This window comes from Urocitellus parryii, chromosome 4 (assembly GCF_045843805.1).
Source record: "Urocitellus parryii isolate mUroPar1 chromosome 4, mUroPar1.hap1, whole genome shotgun sequence".
In the NCBI taxonomy this organism is placed as follows: domain Eukaryota; kingdom Metazoa; phylum Chordata; class Mammalia; order Rodentia; family Sciuridae; genus Urocitellus; species Urocitellus parryii.
Genome location: NC_135534.1, coordinates 15891630 through 15906163, shown reverse-complemented (window position 1 = coordinate 15906163; position 14534 = coordinate 15891630). Strand labels below are relative to the sequence as shown.

The window sequence follows — 14534 nt, the reverse complement described above, 5'->3', positions numbered from 1 at the left end:
TGCCTGAGTGCTTTCCTTGTTGACAGAGTGGATTCTGCCTCCACCTGCTGAATGTGGAACCACGAGGAGGCACCAGCTTGGAGAAGGAGCCAAAGCTCTCCTAGCTGACCCCTAGTCGTGTACCTCTAGTACCCATGGCTCTTTCCAGCTCTGGTGACCTGGGCCATGGGTGTCACTTGGGATCCTCCTCACCATGAGGAACAAAGAGCATCCCTGGGGATTCCAGCAGCCACTGAGGCTAGAGATTCAGACTTTCAGAAGGCCCATGGAATCCTGCTTCCTCCTGGGCTCCCTTCCCGAAACTCCTACCCCAGGACCTCCTGGAACTCCACCCTGCTGGACCACAGAAGAAATGACCTCTGAGACATCAAATGCTGGAGGCCCAGGTGCAGCTCTGACTTCCTAATCAGTCTCAAACCCAGACAGGGCTGAGGTTTCCTTAGAAGAAGTGCCAGGACCTTTAAAGGGCACCTTTCATCTCTCCCTCGCCCTCCCTCCCACCTCTCAGACCTAGCACCAAGAGGAAGCACCCCACAGACATGGGTGAGAGGGGCACAAAAGACCTGCAGGGACCCTCCCAGTACCTGCTGACAGCAGCTCCAGCTCCATCCTGGTCTCCTTTCTTTCTCCAGTTTTGATCATCTTTTCAGACCCTGGGGGACCTTGGCTGGGTTTCTTGCCCCCTAGGCTCCAAAGGGGACTTCCTGTGGCTCTTGGGAAGTCCTTTGGTGCTTAGAGGTCCCCAGGAGACGTTTGGGCCATGATACCATGTGCTCAGACGCCCCACTTTCAGAACCCAGGCCTCTGATGTAGCTGCCGTCCTGCACACTGACTGTGGGATCCACGGACACCAGCCTGATGGGCTCCCTTCGGCACTGCCGCTGCCAGCTACCCAAGATGGGTGACACCTGGGCCCAGCTTCCTTGGCCTGGACCTCCCCAACCAGCCATGCTGCTGGTCTCCCTTCTTTTGGCAACTGGGGTGATGCGCTCAGATGCGGGATCCAGCTGCCCGGTCCTTTGCTCGTGCCATAACCAGGTTGTGGACTGCAGCAGCCAGCGGCTATTCTCTGTGCCCCCAGATCTGCCGAGGGACACGCGCAACCTGAGCCTGGCCCACAACCGGATCTCGGCCGTGCCGCCTGGCTATCTCACATGCTACATGGAGCTCCGGGTGCTGGATTTGCGTAACAACTCTCTGATGGAGCTGCCCCCGGGCCTCTTCCTCCATGCCAAGCGCTTGGCACACCTAGATCTGAGCTACAACAACCTCAGCCATGTGCCCGCTGACATGTTCCGGGAGGCCCACGGGCTGGTGCACATCGACCTGAGCCACAACCCGTGGCTGCGCAGAGTCCACCCCCAGGCCTTCCAGGGCCTGGTGCAGCTCCGAGACCTGGACCTCAGCTACGGGGGCCTGGCCTTCCTCAGCCTCGAGGCTCTCGAGGGCCTGCCGGGGCTGGTGACCCTACAGATTGGGGGCAACCCCTGGGTGTGTGGCTGCACCATGGAGCCCTTGCTGAAGTGGCTGCGGAACCGGATCCAGCGCTGTACTGCGGGTAAGGGACTTGGCCAGACAGGGCCACCGTGGGGAGGGGAGACTCGGAGCTCCCAAGTGTCTTGTGTGTGCTCTGGTCCCTGCTTGCCTCTTGGGCACGTGCTCTTTCTGTCCATAAGTTTTTTGTTGAATTCTTGGAGAGCATGAGAAGTGCTGGGGACCCATCCCCTCATGAAATAGAAGGCCCCTCGCCTCTGTGGCAGCTACTACCTAATGAGGCAGACAGAGAGTAAACAAGGGGGCATAACTGACTGCAGATGACATTTAGGGGGTTTTCTCTGTGATTAAAGAATTTGGCCTATAGCCTCTCTTCCAAACCCTTTTTTTTTTTTTATGATCTCCATTTTACAGGTGAAGAAACTGATTTAGAACAATGAAGAGGCTTGCCCAGAGTTGCTCATTTAGAAAGTGGTAGGGCCCTAGATAAAACTCAGTTTTCCCTGACTTCTAAGCCTCATTCTACTGGACCAGGCTGCTTTTTAAGTTGGGAGTGCTGGGAAAATCCTAAGAAACAGCCATGACCAACACTATTTATTTGAATACTTACTATCTGCCAGTCCCTATTCAAATATGTTACATATTTGAGCTTCTCCTATCTTCCCGTGAGCCCTAGTGAGGAAAGGAGGAAACCAAGGAGGACAGGAGGAAACCAAGACACAGAGAGGTTCATTTGCTTGCTCAAAGTTACACAGTTCCTAAGTGTTGAAATCAGGATTCTGACCCTGAAAGTCTAGCTGTCCTCTGGCCAGATCCCAAGAGTCAGATTCTGGACTAACAGAGCCCAAGTTCTGGACTGGTCAAGGGTCCTCAGCGGAGGTCTGGGCATGAGGCCTGGGGGAAGGAGCTGAGATGTGACAATTTAACCCATCAGTCCCAACTGGAGAGTGGATTGGAGCCTGGAAGGAGCCCAGGCATGCAGGTTTGATGGGTCCTGGTGTCACCCCGTGGTGTCCAAGCCTGGCCCAGAGGCAGGAAATGTTCAACAGTGGCCTCAGCCTCCAGCTCTCCTGTGTGACAGCCCCGAGCTTAAGCCCAGGTGCCCAGCAGCTGGATGACAAGCATCACTGGGGCCCCATCCCAGGATCCTTCCCAGAATCTGGGCTCTGCATATTTGGGGGAAGTGAAGCTAAATGAGGTAGGAGGAAGAGGAGGACTCCTCAAGAGCCCAAGACCAAAATAGTGTGGGGGTGGGGATGCAGGTCACGATTCCAGTGTTTCCACAGAGCTGTGGGAGGAAGTTCTCCCAGATGGAAATAGCTGGGACTGAGACCAGGTGCCTATGGGGGCAGGAGGGGCACCTGCCTGGAGACATCTTCCCGCCAGCTCAACCTCTGCCTTCCCTCTCTCTCCTGCAAACTAACCACAGAAGGGGCCCTTGGGGTGCTCAGCTTCCCCGGGGCTGGGAACTCCTCTTTTACTGGGATCTCTGAAGCCCCTGTTGCCCTAAAGAAGTCCAAACTCCCAACAAGCAGGAGAGAGCTCCAAGATCTCCTCCGTGTAGCCCCACACAGTGGTACAGGGGAGGGACCGAAGCTCCATAAAGGGAACAGTGACACAGATCCACAGTGAGAAAATAAACAGGCCACGGCTCGAAACCCAGACCTCCTGATCCTCCATAGAACACACATACAGCACGCCACTCCCACCGGGTTTCCTCTTGGGAGCAAAACCTTGCCAGGACAGGTAGAACTAGTGATATCTCCCTTTAAGTCTTTTTCTATTACTTTCTCCCTTTTTCTTTATGGGATTTTCACTATTATCCATGTTTTTTTTGTTTGGAAAAATTTAAACATAAGATGTAGGGGAGTTATTAGGATACAATCTGACTTCAAGATTGGTCCCTTGACTTAATAAAGAGCATTGTCAGCCCCCAGCCCCCCTGACCCGCATCCTGTGTAGTTTACTGGTTACCCTGGGAGTCTTCTCCAGTTGGTCTTCCTCCCCCAGTTCTTCTTGTCTCAGTATTACTATACCATCATGGACCTAATAGACTTTGGGTTCAGCATCTTCCAGTTTCCAGAAAAGAGCTTCTTTGCAGATCAACTCCAGACCCAATCCGGACCTGGGCAAGGTCTGGAGTCACGTGCAAACAGACTACAGGAATGACTCAACCTGGGGTGTGGGGAAGCTTTCCTTCTCCACCCAAACCTGATCTCCCATTTCTAAGATTAATGGTGCACATCTGTTTGTCAGAAGGATCAATCTGAGTCCATCATTTTGTTCTCTGCCCTCAAAAACTGCAGGACGAATACAAAACATTTATACACCCTATAATTTAAACACCCTATAATTTAAAAAAAAAAAAACTTTTTCGCATTGACTCTCTTAGAAAAATCGAGGAAACTTCATGCCTCTTATAGAGGCAGGACATGAGAGCCAGAAAAGGGGGAAAACCTTGCCCAAGGTAAGAACTCAGTTGCACTGCACAACAGACCTTGCCTGCCCCTCTTACTTCTAAGGCAGAGTGAGATAAGACCATTGGCAATCATCATGCATTTATAAAAGTGACCCTGGAAGGAGGAGGCAGGACCTTCAAGGCTGGAGAGAATAGTAATCCCACAGAAGGAGCAGCCGCTCCTGAGTGCAGAATATGACCCCCAGGACCCATAAGAGACACCGATCTTCAATCATTTAAAAAGCTCTCACTTTCATAGAGCTTACTGTGTACAAGGAATGTACCGTTTGTCTATGCTAATTCACTGAATCCTCACTTACAACCCCAGGAGGTAGATACCTTTAATATCCTCTCTTGACAATTGAAACCAGGATACAGAGGGGGTTAAGTAACTTACCACTGTCACACAACTGATGAGAGGTGAAGAAGGGGATTTGACGCCAGGCTGACATCTCCAGAGCCTGTACCCCTAACCATGTATTCTGTGTATCTGGAAAAGCCACAGGGATTAGTAGAAGGACCCCAGGCCTTGTAATTGGACTGAGCCCTGCCATCATTTCACAAAGATTTATTGAGCACTTTCAATGGTGGGGACACTATTCAGAAGCTGAGGACACTACAGGAGGGGCTTATATTCAAGGAGGAGGGAAAGGCAATAAACAAGCTGTCAGACAGTGAAAAATAGCCTGGGAAAAAATCAAGAGGTGTGACAGGGAGTCTAGGGGAATATAGACTTGCTATTTATACAGAACCCTAAGGCCACACCACTAAGGTGGTATCAAGCAAAGTCCCAGAGGAAGCGTAGGAACTGAGCTGAGTCAAGACCCCGGAGAAAAAATCCCTTACAGAGACAAAGACAAAGGTAAGGGGACATGCTTGGGGTTGTGGAATAACAATCAGAGGCACATGCAGCCCGAGCAGAGAGAATAAGAAGCAGAATGGAAGCTCTGTGCGAAGCTGGGAAGCCAGGGGAAGGAAGGTTTAGGCAGAGAGTGACATGACCAAGTTCAGGTTTGAAAGCATCACTCCTCTGAGTGTGTAGAGACAGAGACGAGCAGAGGCTACTGTAAGAGACCAGCGACCCCACGAAAGCCCAGCTCTGCATCAAGAGCACCTACAGCACTTTTGACAAATTACTAAACTCTCCAAGCAGTGGTCTTTCACATCAATACAAATAGGTATGAAAATGTCTTGAGGATTGTTAAGGAGACCAAAGAAGAGAGGCAGATTATTTGGCACATGGAAGAAACACAATGGCCTCCTTTGTCCTGGGAGGGGTGGGATCTCTGCAATCCATTCTCCCCCCCCCCAGGAGCCTCACCCTCCCTGGGTTCTGTGTTGCAGATTCTCAGCTGGCTGAATGTCGGGGCCCCCCTGAAGTGGAGGGTGCCCCCCTGTTCTCACTCACCGAGGAGAGCTTCAAGGCTTGCCACCTGACTCTGACCCTGGACGATTACCTCTTCATCGCATTTGTGGGCTTCGTGGTCTCCATCGCTTCCGTGGCCACCAACTTCCTCCTGGGCATCACAGCCAACTGCTGCCACCGCTGGAGCAAGGCCAGCGAAGAGGAAGAGATTTGACGTAGGTGCCTGTCATCCCTCCATGCTGCCGACTGCCACTGCTGCTGACCACTGGTCACCCTCCCCAGCTGCCCACTCTGGTTCCATTGTGCCCTGTCCACCTCAGCCATGGTTCAGACAAGTTCTGGAAAACTTCATGTGAGCATCTCTGTCCACTTTGGGCCAGGCACTGTACTAGGAAGTGGGAATGTAAGATGACTCCAACGCAGTCCCTGCCCTTGAGGCATGAGCTTTGAGTAGAGGAGAGAAATTCAGAAACTTTCCCTTTATGACAATACATCAGTCCTCTGTGCACATAGTTATGGAAGCCCAGAGGACAAGCCAACCGAGTCCAGGAAGAATTGCAAAAGTGGACTGATTTGTGAGATGGGTCATCAAAAAGTATCCACTGTGTCAAGTAGACCAAGAAGGGTGGACATGAGCAGATGACAGAGGTCAGGATACTTGTGGAATGCTGAGAGCAGTGGACTATTCCTTGAGGTGTTAGCGTATACTGGGGTGTGGCACAGGGCCCAAACTTTCCCTCTGACACCCAATCTGTCTGCTCTCACTGCTGCTAACCACTGCCCCTGGGGAGCAAGAATGCCTCATGCCAGCCCCTTGGCCTGCTCCTACCAGCAGCTACCAGGTGAGACCACTTCCCAAGGACTGCTCCCAATATTATGCCACCAACTATAGCCCGCTAGTGAGGCCTGGGCAACAGGCTGAGGATGGACACCCCCAGTGCCTGTCCTCCTACGCCTGTCTTCGGCCTCTCACTCAGTCTTGGTTTCAGAAGAGGAAGGCAGGATGCCCTGGAACTGGGCAGCAAGAATCCCGTCACCCTGAGACCCTAATTCTGTGACTGTTCTTGCCGTGGTGCTCACATCAAGGGATCCCACCAGGAAAGTTCACGGTGAGCTACAGACCCATAGCATGACAGTCCCCAGGGCTGAAGGAGGACAAAGGGCACCACCGTCGTGACCACAGGAGGGTTTGTATTTTCTTCTCAGCAACTCGTCCATGGAAGCATTAGGGTAGGAGAGCTATTGGTTACTGAGCCCTCGCCAGTGTTAGGCACTGTGATGTGGTGGTCTCTCCACAAACAACTCCCTTTAGCACACGCAACGGTCTTTGGAGGAGAACATCCTTGTTCCCATTTCACAGAGGAGGAAATGCAGGCTCAGAGAGGTTAAAGTCGTGTGCTACTTCATGATCAAAATGAAGTCTGTGCTCCTGTTGCTGCCCCATCCAAGTTGGGGAAAAGCACAGTTCCCTCTAAAGCTACATGAATTCGAACTCAAGCTGTGCTGACAACATGGCTAAAAAGGCCAGGCATTCCTCCGGGAACTTTCATATCTATTGACTCATTTATTTCAATTCTCAATAGCAACACTGCCTGGTGGGTGTCATGATTTCCATTCTTCTGATGAATCCCTTGTCGATGGCTGAGTCACTTAACCGACGGTTATCAGATAAGCCCTAGAAGGAAGGTGATAGCCAACCCCGTTCAGGGAAACTAGATCTAATCAGTCAATCAAAAAATCAAGTGACTGTGCAAAGCACAACTCACGTCGTCATTGTCACCATCTCCATCCAATCACCAGTTTCATTGGCTTCATCATCCCCCGGATAGTTCAGCACTGGATAGTTCAGGAAGTGCTTTTGCATCTTTCTCCTTGACTTTTCACAACCCTGTGCAGGAAGCAAACCAAACACCAATAATCCCATATTATAGATTGGAAAACAGAAGCTCAAGATGGGTAGGACTTGCCTAAATGGCAAGGTTGGACTCAAATCTAACATGGTTCTCTCTCCAGTGCTCTCCCAGGTACTCGGGAAAGAGAACACCTTGGCGGTCTGGAAGGTGAGGCCCTGGGGTTCAGCAGTCATGAACGTGCTAGTTTTTGTGGGCTTCGTGGTCTCCATCACTAGTAAATCAAGTCAAATAAAGGGAGGAGAACCCTGTGCACAGATCAAGATATGCTCACAGTGAAGCACATCGCAGCCTTTTGCGTATACAGGTAGCACAGGCAACACTTGAACAGGAGATACCTGCTTTACAAAGTGCCAATAAAGCATTAGATCTGTTATGTAAAAAGTACGGTCTTTGGAAAGCAGGAAAACAAGCTGTACTATCCACTCCTAATGAAATCCTGGTGTATTGTATATCAGGAGGTACCAAGAGAGCAGCAAAAACTATAGGTGGGAACCTTTGCAGAATGGGGAAAATTTAAAGCACAATCCAACATGTGGGCACAGCTGGCCAGGGTGAAAATGAACACAGGGGCTTTCTACCTTGCCCTTAGTCCCAGCAGGTTTTCATCATCCCAAACTCCTGGTAACCCTGAAATGGATTAAGGAGAACATATCATCTTCCAAGAAGTCTCCCACCATGCATCTGCCCTGAGCTAGTCAAATCAAAATAGTCCCTACGAACTTGAACCTGTGTCATCTGGGTCTCACTTATACCATCTGAGGGAGTCCTGCCCCTCTGACATCTGAAGCAAAACTGCGTCCTGTTCTCTCCTTCCACTATGGCCAAGGATGGTGGACTTAAGTTGTTCCTCGGTCAAGAACAGCTGAAAAGTATTTGGAGAAGAACTTTTAGAAGTAATGGTCATGACCAACTAGTTAAGCTTCTCATAGAGGAACACCGTAGTCATCTATAATAATCTCCTGGGGACTATGGCTTGCTGAAATATAGTTAATATATTTTAAGATATGTACTTTTTTCTCTTTTTTTTTTGTATAGTACTAATGGTGTCTTTCGCAAGACAACAAATGTCCCTTGAGAAAAAAAATGTCCTTTCTAATGGGACAATTTGATCTCCATTAGTGGTAAAGCTTTCTGAGCTGCCTACGTGTTTCTCCAGCTGCTGGGAGGTCCCCAGTTAACTAAAGTGTGATGAGGAAAATAATCAACCTCCCTACCAGCAAGGAATTCACCCACCACCACCATCGTCTCATTCCAGCTGTCAGAACTAAACTTGTAGAAATAATCTACAAATTCTGGTTGGAATTATTCCCACACCCCTGATGACCTCAAACATTATTGTGTCCCCATAAGGTTTGATGCAGTCAGCTCCACTCTGGCTGACAGGTAGAAGATCTGTGTCTGTCTGTCTTTCTATACAGCCCTACATATGCTTGTGGTCCTTCTGGAATTTGGGTTTAACTCTGACACAGCTTGCTCACCCATCTGGCTGCTGCATTGTTCAGTATACAAAGAGGAGAGCCTACCAACTTTGAAGTGGGTCTGGCTGCTCCAAAAACATACTAGAAAACTCTGGTAGAGGCATCCTTAGAACCTAACTCCTCTGTCCGCGCTTCCCTCTGTCTCTTCTATCCCGCAGAGGCTTGTCCTTGTCACCGACCTACATGAAGGGTCATGCTGGGCCTGAGGATATCAAAGCTTAATGAACCAACTATGATGGTCAAGGTTGGGCCAAGAAAATTGTTCCTCGGTGAAGGTCCCACATCCGTACCATGCCACTCTAACTCTGTCACCTCCATTGACCCTCAAACAAACTCTCACCTCCTTTTCCATTCTTGCCAGAATTCCCAAGGAAGCTTGCCAAAAATAAATCCCCAGAGATGCTAGAGAGTTTCATGACCTCTTTCAAGGAGACGGAGACAGGCATTTCTCCTCAACCATCAGACCTACAGCCCCCATATTCTCTGTAGGCATCACTCCTGACATTCCAGTGGTCGAAGAGCAGGGGACGGCATTGTCCATTGCTTGAAAGGACATCTTCCCAAAGCTAGGGAGACTTGTCTGCTCTTCCCACCCCAGAAAGAGGTGAAAGGGAAGTAAACGAGGCAAGTTGCAAGGTCCTTTTGTAAATCACCATCACATTTGCCACAGCACTGGTGGGAGAGCTCCCGGTTTTCCCAAGTGCTGATATCTGGAGGTGGGAGGGATCGGGAGGGAACGGGTTCCAGGGAAGATACCAACCTTTGTATGGAGATGATTTTATAACCATGCACTTTTGTAACTTGTGAAGAATTTTTCATAAATGTACATTAATAATAAAGAGTGTATAGTTTAACAAATTGTCTAAAAAGTTGTGAAGAGGAGGGAGAGGGAGGGAGGCAGCAAGAGAGACAGATAGGAACTAGGTGGAACCCAAAGAATGAGTGCCAAAATATACATCCAAAAGGTCTATGGGGAGGGAGTAGATGAGAATAATTAGGAGATGTGCCAACCACGAAGGGGCCTGTGTGGGAGTAAAAGAAACATTACAGAAGCACATTTCTACCAGGCAAAAAAAAGAATATGCATGTGTCTGTATGCACGTACCCCTGTGTGTAGGCATATTTTGGTATCTGAAATTATACAAAGAAGAGAGCATATGTTTTATACATGTTGGTGTTTGCAGTTTGGGTCATCTATAAAACACGCCAAGGCAAGTGGGTGTGCCTGCCTAATTAGCACCATTGAGGAGTGTGTGCCAGGAAAATGGCCCATGCCAGCACCCTGGGCAAAAGGACACTAACTCAGGTGTACAGGTCGACCAGGCATCTAAATGCCTGGTGTGGGGGATGGACAAGCCCATCATTGGTGTGAATTAAGTCTCTATTCTCATAAACTAATAATGAATGGAAAGGATTCTAAATCTCCTGAGCCTTGCAAATGTTGCCCACATACCATCAGAAACGAGATGGCTTAGCAGTGTCCTTGGGAACAGGGACAGAATAAAGGAGGCAAGTATACTTCGGCAAGTACAGTGGCAGTCATGTTTACCCCAGCACTCTAGAAAGGACTCTCAACAGGAAGTCACTCCAAGCAGGAGGTGGCCAGGGGCAGGAAGAGGTTCCCTCCTCCAAGAGAGATGTCAATGTCACTCTATTCCTCCCACTCCAATTGCCACAGGGTACCAAGGAATACTGCAGTCACAGAGTAAAGCCACTAAAGGGGACACAGATGCTAACTCAGAACACTCAAGTAAACAGAGAAGATCCCCAACTATAATCAGCATTTTCTAGAGTAGGTTGAGAGGGAGGCAAAACCGTTCCCTTAAAACTAAATATTTAATAGAGATTATACTGGAAACGTTCAAAATCAAAAAAAAAAATAAAAATAAAGAGTCCTGAGATAAGCAGACATCTCACAGCAAACTAGACCTTGGATAGCTCATTCACTGTCTCCTCCAATGTCAAGCATATACCTAGCACCTGATGATGTTGAGGATGATAACATTTATTGAGCACTTACTGTTTGCCAACTGCCAGGTTAAACACTAAGCATGGAGTAATTCACTTAATTCTCTCAAAAAACAAGTGCTATCGTTATAACCAGGTTACAGACAAAACAAGTGAAGTGCAGACAGGTTAATATTCACAGAAGGTCACATAACTAGGAAGTAGGAGATCTGGGGTTGGAGAGTCAGTAATACTGGTTGTGATTGACTTCAGGAGATAAGAACAACACAGGACATTTTTTTAAGTCCCAGTCTCAAGTAGAAATAAACTTCTTGCCACAAAATTCTTCTACAACTACAGTTTCCCTTCAGTATCCATTGGAATTGATTGTAGAACCCCCCCCTTGATGCCAAAATCCCTGGGTGCTCAAGTCCCTAAGATAACATGGTGCAGTATTTACACATAAGACATACGTAGCCTTCTTTATACTTTAGATCATCTCTAGATTACTTACAACACTTAATGCAATATACATGTTATCTAAAGAGTTTTTATACTATATTGTTTGGGGAATAATGACAAGGAAAAGAGTCCATGTGCACCCAGTACAAGAGCAATCTATTTTTTAATATTTCCAATTCACAGTTGCTTGAATCCATGAATGTGAGAACTTCAGATAAGGAAAATCAAGTGTACTTGGTGAAAGAATATTGAAAGGTATTAGATACAACAAAAATATTCTGCATGTTTCATTGAACGTAACTTTTATGACTCTTTTGGTCAAAATAGACTAATTGTGATAATAGATGAAACAAAAATCTCAACAGAATAAAGATGTGTTTACTAGGTTATTTAACACACAATAAAGGCTTGTTTCCTGTTCATATCGCTCTCTATTCCCCATGGTCATTCAGGGATCCAGGATCCTTCCATCTAGTGACTTTGCCATTCCTGAGTCCACAGAGTTGTCCCCTGGATTCCCTGCAGTGAGGAGGATTTTAAGGGAGACTTAGAAGGATCAAAGCTAAAAGCACTGTACATCAATTCCAGACATATTTCATTGGCCACAACTCAGTCTCATGATTCCTTTCAACTTCAAATAATAGACTAGCACCGCACCTAGGAGGCAAAGAAAAGACTGATGAACCCCAGCAGTTTTTAACAGTCTGCAGTCGCCAAGTGCTCCTTTCACTCTTCTTCCACATTTTTCCTACCCTGTAACCACCTCCAGGGTCAAGGCTCAAGATCTCCAGTTCAATACTTTCTATTAGATCTCCTGGCAAGCCAGTGACCTATGAACTGAAAAGAAAAGCTATTGGGCTGAGGTTGTGGCTCAGCAGTAGAGCACTCACCTAGCATGTGCAAGGCCCTGGGTTCGATCCTCAGCACCACATAAAAATAAATAAAATAAAGGTATTGTGTCCAACTACAACTAAAAAATAAATATTTTTTAAAAAGAAAAGAAAAGCTATTTGCCTCCACACACTCCCACTCCACCCAACCCAAAACAAGATGGTAACACAGGGATAAAGTAGCAGCAAATTAAAACCCTGATTTGGAACTGGGGAACCACATATAGTCCATAGCAATTCTGAAATTGCTACAAGAACATTTTAAAGGCCTTAGGTTACCCAGTTGGGATTACCCAGTTTGGTTACTCAGTTTTTACAGTCAGCCCAAAATTTGCTTTAGGATACAACAGTTAAAAGTTTTTTGAATCCCAGCTTCACAGTTTCTTAGCAATTTACTTCTCTACAACCCATAAAAATTTCTGTTCTATTTACTTTCTCTAAGTTCCATATCTCAGAACACATAAAAAAAAATTATTTCCAAAACAAGTATCTGTAAGTCTACTTTGACTCTGCTTTCTTTTCAACCTTCTAGATTTAACAGAAATCTTGCAATGATCTGAAACAATAGACAAGGCCATGGTCTTATTTTTGGCTCTTTCCACTTGGCTAACTTGCTTTAACTGACCATTTTTTAGGGAACTTCTTTGTTCAAAGTCTATTTTAATTTTATCTCATCATTTGAGTCTAAAACAGTCTTTCAGATTTTTTATATCAATTTTTTATTTTCTCTCTCTTCCTTTTAATTTCTACTTTTCTGTTGGGATGTAGGTACTGAGAATTGAACTCAGGGGCACTTTGCCACTGAGAGATATCCCCAGTTCTTAGTTTTTTGTTTGTTTGTTTGTTTGTTTGTTTGTTTGTTTGTTTTTTGAGATAGAGTCTCCCAAAGTTGCTGAGGCTCACCCCAAACTTGTGATCCTCCTGCCTCAGCCTCCCAAGTTGCTGGGATTCCAGGTATATGCCACATGCCCAGCTCCTTCATTTCTACTTTTAAGTTGCTTTAAAACTAACTAAATTGAATCCATTTGAGCTAACACCAAAAATGTTTTAAAAACAGTTATGCAACATGAATGGCATTGGCATCAAAGGAATGAATCCCCTTTATTGAAAATGGTCATTGTGGTAAGAAAGGAGGGAAAACTATCAAGCTGAAGAGTTAACCCAGAGCATTCAGATTCCAGAAAGCAAGACTGCAGAGATCTGCCATTGGAGGGATTGGTAAGAGGATGGTGGTGAAGAGACTACCTGAAAAAAAATATATAGGGTTATATTGTTTTGCTAGCCATTACCCTCAACCCACTGGACATGGATGGTAGAGATCATAGATCAAAAATGTCATAGAGTTGCAAGAAGAATACTGAAGTGTGTCCTCTCAGCTTTACGCATGGAACCATTCAGGAGTGCCCAGCATGAAGTCCTACAAAATACATAATAATGCGACTGATTTTTACAAAACTGAGGATTCTATTTCTACAGCTGGTTCGGTATCCAAAAGAAGTCCTGTATGTGTAAATAAAAACCTAAAGCTATTTGAATGGTTGATGCAGGAAGATAAGCTAACCAAGAGTTAGATCCTAGTATGCTACATTTTGGATATGAGGTGTCCACCCCTCCCCCATATTTCCTGAGAGTGCAGGAATATTCAGAGTTGAATTGATGAGATTGTGAGGCTGCAACTAATGAGTCATTCCTAGTTTGAATGGACTGACTAGGTGGCAACTATAGGGACGTGGGGCAAGCCTGAAGGAGGTGGGTCACTGAGGGAATGCCCCAGAAGGGTGCATCTTCCCTGTGGCCCCTCTCCCTGCTCTCTCTGCTTCTTGACCTTGTCCCTGCTTTCTTCCACTGTTGCCCTTCCACCATGATGTACTGCTTCACCTTGGGCCAAGAGCAGAGCAGTCGGCCTTCTATGGACGGAGACCTCTGAAACCTTGAGCTCCAAATAAACTTTTCTTCCTCTAAGTGGTTCTCATGAGATATTTTGGTCACAGTGAAGCAAAAACTAGCTAACACAACATATAAAAAAGCAGTTAATGCCTTCACTTATTCAGGTATTCTGGGCACATAACCCAAGCATTGGGTATCTGGTGGTGAGCAAGATAATGTTTCTGCACTTTGGAGCCCACTTTCTATGTAAGGATAGGGGTAAGAGGGTAGGGAGTAGGGATATATCAGACAATAAAGAAAAAAAACATAATTCCAGACATTTATAGATGCTGCAAAGGAAGAAAGAGGGTTGGGGGTGAGGTTGAAAGAATAGGTCCAGTTCAAGGGAGTCTTTTGTGGGATCTGATCAGACATTATATTTTGGGTAAAAGAAACCCACGTGTTTTAGTCAGTGTTTCTGCTGCTGTGACCAAAAGACCAGACAAGAACAATGTTAGAAGAGGAATTTTATTTGGCACTCATGGTTTCAGAGTTCTCCCATTACTCTGGGCCCAGGAAGAGGCAGAACATCAAGACAGAGGGATATGGTGGAGGAAAGCAGCTCAGACATGACACAATCAGAAAGTAAAGAGAGAGCGA

General features: G+C 46.7%; 1 protein-coding gene across 1 annotated transcript; it reads left to right on the top strand.

The window, feature by feature from the left end:
- The first annotated feature begins 209 nt into the window (after window positions 1-209).
- Window positions 210-5692, top strand: Lrrc55 (leucine rich repeat containing 55). The gene is made up of 2 exons (XM_026406579.2): window positions 210-1558; window positions 5297-5692. The coding sequence occupies exons 1-2, from the start codon at window positions 859-861 to the stop codon at window positions 5530-5532; spliced, it is 936 nt and encodes a 311-aa protein (XP_026262364.1). The 5' UTR covers window positions 210-858; the 3' UTR covers window positions 5533-5692.
- The last annotated feature ends 8842 nt before the right edge of the window (window positions 5693-14534 follow it).